This window comes from Carlito syrichta, unplaced genomic scaffold, assembly GCF_000164805.1.
Source record: "Carlito syrichta isolate Samal-C Ts95f unplaced genomic scaffold, Tarsius_syrichta-2.0.1 Scaffold301780, whole genome shotgun sequence".
Classification (NCBI taxonomy): Eukaryota; Metazoa; Chordata; class Mammalia; order Primates; family Tarsiidae; genus Carlito; species Carlito syrichta.
Genome location: NW_007245876.1, coordinates 30885 through 34547, shown reverse-complemented (window position 1 = coordinate 34547; position 3663 = coordinate 30885). Strand labels below are relative to the sequence as shown.

The window sequence follows — 3663 nt, the reverse complement described above, 5'->3', positions numbered from 1 at the left end:
TGCGTCCCCTCCAGGTCCCCCTCCCTCCGCCGCTGCCGGCGATCCCACCTCCCGGACCCCGGAACCTGCCCGGACGGCTTCCCAGACGAGCAAATCCAGACCCTAAAAGGGAAACGCAGAACATCGCCCCGCCCATGCCGGTTGCCCCCAACCCAGCCTTCCCCGGTCCGGGCCTCCCATAAACTCATTTTTGCCTGGACCTGCCTGCGCAGAACCCTGTAGAGGGTTGGGTCCGAGGAAATCTCTGCCCTTCTCTCCCACCATCCAGGTCGCGCTAAAACCCTACCACACCGCCTTTCAAAATATCAATAATGATAATAAATCGGTAATTGCTCATTGCAGGACCTTCTTCCCTTTCTGTTGACCTCCCATTCCTGCTGGCACCATGGAAGGGGAATACAGATTTAGGACCATCCTGAAGGCAGACCGCGGGATGTCTAGGGACCTGCCGCAGGGGGCAGACTCTCCTCCCAGACGAAAGCATCCTCCCGACCCCAGATCAGATCACCACACACAAATATACACACATAAGCCCGACAGGCAGACCCACGACAGACACGTACACATCAGCAGCGCACGCCCCCACAGGCGCAGTCTAACACCCGGGTGACCCCAACCCATCCGCCTCTTCACGCTGGAATTCCGATGTGTGCCGGTCATTAGACTGCGGGTTCCAAGCCTGGGGGCGTCCCGCAAACGCTAGCCGGGGGTGCGCAGGACCCGGGCTCCAGGATGGAAAACTTTTCTAACAGCCCCGGGCGGCTGCTTGCACTCAGGACAGGGTGGGGGGAGGGTGGCTCCAGCTCCCACACACGCATCTCTTCCCTTCAGGACTCAGATCAAACGATCGGGGCACAACAGACACCTACAACAGCTCTCTCACTCCTCCACTCCCCGTAGGTAGAGCCCCGTTCTCTAACGAACACACACACCACACACGCGCGTTTTCAGAGGTTGGACCCTGAAAGATGGGGCCGGTTTTTTTTTTCCTCCGCGGGCTCCGACTCCTTTCTCAAAGCCTGGACGGGGCGGGATGCTGGTCGGAGGGGAAGGCCAGCCCAGGCGCCCTGGAGCTCGGCGGCTGGTGCTGGGCGGGTCCTCGCAGGGCGGAGCCTGGCGCACCCGGCTGAAGCGGGTCCTCAGGCTCCCCCGGGCGGCACCCCCGGGCGCTGCGCCGGCCTGGAAAGGAGGGGCTGTCACGGGCTGAGGGGAGCGTGTGCTCCTTGGTGACGGAGGGCAAGAGCCCTTGTTGGGTTTGCTTCTTTCGTATCCCCTTTTCCAGGTAGCAAAAGAGCCACAGGCTCCCCGCGCCAGTTGAGCTCGGGTCTGGGTTGGGGCTTGGAGACCCAGCTCACCTTCTATGCCTCCCAACCCCCACCCCGCCAGTAAAGAGACTTAGCCTCACGGGACTGACATAGTTTATTGATTTGGGCCAGAGGTACCGCGGTGCAGCGGTCCAAGTTTGGCACTGGGAGGAACGCAAGGAAGGATAGACAGACGCACGGCTCTACACAGGGGAGGCCCGAGGTAGGGGCCTGCGAGCCTCTTCACCTCTACAAGGAGCGCAATCGCTTCGCTTGCCTCAGTGCTCCACGCCCCATTGGATAAGAGGGAAAGGGTCACGGAATGGGTCAGGGGGAGGGGATTCGGGCATTAGTCCAGGCTGGGGAGGGGCTGGGGTACTCGCTGGAGGAGGCGGGCCCTGAGCCTGAGCTGGCCAGTGCGCTTGCAGAACAGCCACCTTGACCTAAGGGGGGTGGTGGGCGTCCTGGATAAGGAGCGGGGCTGCTAGCTGCGGGTGTAGTAGTAGTTGTAGTCATCCTCGCACCCGTCAAAAGGACCAGGCGGGCTGCTGGGTTCGCCTTCCGGGCCAGGCACGGGACGCTCACGCAGGCGCACCGCATCGTACAGACCCTGCGGCGGCTCGTCCAGCAACACATCGCGCTCTGAGCGGGAGCGCGTCAGGAGGCCCACGTTGCGCAGCAGCAGCAGCACCGGCGCGTAGAGCAGGTTGGCTAGGCCCATGCCAAGGCTTAGCTGCTCAAAGCCAAGCGAGTGCACGATGTGGCCCGCCACGATGGGCCCGAGGGCGTAGGCCACGGAATAGGAGATGTCGGCGATGGCGTAGACGCTGCCGTAGACGGAGACGTGGCGCACGTCCACTAGGAAGGCGAGCGTGGGCAGCAGCGCGGTGTCCACCAGCGCTATGCCGAAACAGAGGCCGCAGAGCGAGACCACTAGCGGCGTGAAGGAGCGGCAGGCAGGCACGAGGCACGAGCTGGCGCCGATCACCGCCAGCCCGAGCGCGCCGTACAGCCACTGCAGGTGAGGGTAGCGCGCCGCCAGGCGCACTGTGAGGTAGACGCCTAGCACGTGCGGCACGAAGGCCGGCAGCCAGGCCATGCCCATCTCCCACTCCGACGCCGCCATGGTGTGCTTCATCCACGTGGCGATGGTGGGCTCCAGGAAGGCAAGGGGAATGTTACAGGTGGTGAGCGCGCCGGCTACCACGGCGATGTAGGGGTCCAGCATGAGGCGGTGGATGGGCGTGCCCACTGGCAGGTTGGCCCGAGCCCGCGCTGCGGCTGAGAAAGGCTTGGCCACGGCTAGCAGCAACAGCGCGTCGAAGAGGGACACCGCCGCAAGTACCAGGAAGGGCACGCGCTTGCCTGCGAACTCGTACAGGATGCCCCCGAAGGGCGGCGCCACCAGGCTTCCGAAGCTAATGAAGGCCAGCGCCACGCCCAGCGCGCGACTGCGCTCGGGTTCCTCAGGATACTTGTCGGCGATCATGGCGATGCCGGACGTGTCGGCGAAAGCGGAGCCCAGGCCCTGCAGGCTGCGAGCGGCGAACAGCGTGGCGTAGTCCTCCGCGAAGGCGAACATGACCGTGGAGGCGAACATGACGCCCAGGCCGATTAGCAGCGGCACGTCGTAGCTCATGCGGTCGATGAAGGGGCCGCTCAGAGGGTTCACTAGCAGCTGCAGGATGGCCTTGGAGGCAAACAGCACCCCGATCTTCACGTCTTCGCTCTCCGTAGGGTAGCGGGGCCGCAGCGCTGGCCGGGCAGGCCACGCAGCCGTCGGGGACGCTGAGGTGTTGGCGGTGTAGGCGCTGGCATTAGCTGACGTGGGCAGCGGCAGGGTGGGCTCCCATACTTCGGGGGTCGGGGTGGGGTTCTCGCTGCCCCCGCGCATGTGAGCGATGTAGTCGGGCACGATGGGCACGATGACCATATACAGCATATTGTCCAGTAACAGCGCCACGCACACGATGACCAGCACCAGGCGCCGCTGCCGCCGGGGCTCCTGCAGCGCCGCGCCCACCGCCTCCGACAGCGTGGTGGCCGCCGCTCGGGCCTGGCCCGCAGGTGCCTCGGGTTCCATGCCCCCACCCTGCTCTTCCGAGGACGCCTCCACCAGGGTCGGGTGCGGGCGTCCTGCAGTGCAGAGGCGAGGGGAAATGACTTCGGGGGCGCGGTCCTCGCCGAGCAGCGCCCCCTGGGATTCAGGTGGTCGCGGGGCTCATTCCCAGCGCCCGGGGAAAGGCAAGGAGTAGGTCCGGCGAGGCGCCCCCGCTGCTCTTAGCGGATTCCGGGACCCGCTGCCGCTAGGCTCAGGGGCGGCCGGGAAAGCGGGCGCGCCGAGGGGCTGGGGCCGGAG

General features: G+C 65.3%; 2 protein-coding genes across 2 annotated transcripts in view; both read right to left on the bottom strand.

Annotated features, from left to right (window-relative positions):
- CHAT (choline O-acetyltransferase) overlaps positions 1–1027 on the bottom strand; it is a 51003-nt gene extending 49976 nt beyond the window's left edge. Inside the window, exon 1 of the mRNA XM_008055212.1 lies at positions 944–1027. The gene's annotated coding sequence lies outside the window, so the exon portion shown is untranslated. The remainder of the gene's footprint in view (positions 1–943) is intronic.
- Positions 1028–1405: 378 nt separating this feature from the next.
- On the bottom strand, positions 1406–3657 carry SLC18A3 (solute carrier family 18 member A3). The gene has a single exon (XM_008055210.1). The coding sequence runs from the start codon at positions 3385–3387 to the stop codon at positions 1789–1791; it is 1599 nt and encodes a 532-aa protein (XP_008053401.1). The 5' UTR covers positions 3388–3657; the 3' UTR covers positions 1406–1788.
- Between the last annotated feature and the right edge of the window lie 6 nt (positions 3658–3663).

Bases quoted from the DNA above. Each gene is read 5' to 3' on its own strand.
- SLC18A3 (XM_008055210.1), bottom strand. From the start codon at position 3,387: ATGGAACCCGAGGCACCTGCGGGCCAGGCCCGAGCGGCGGCCACCACG.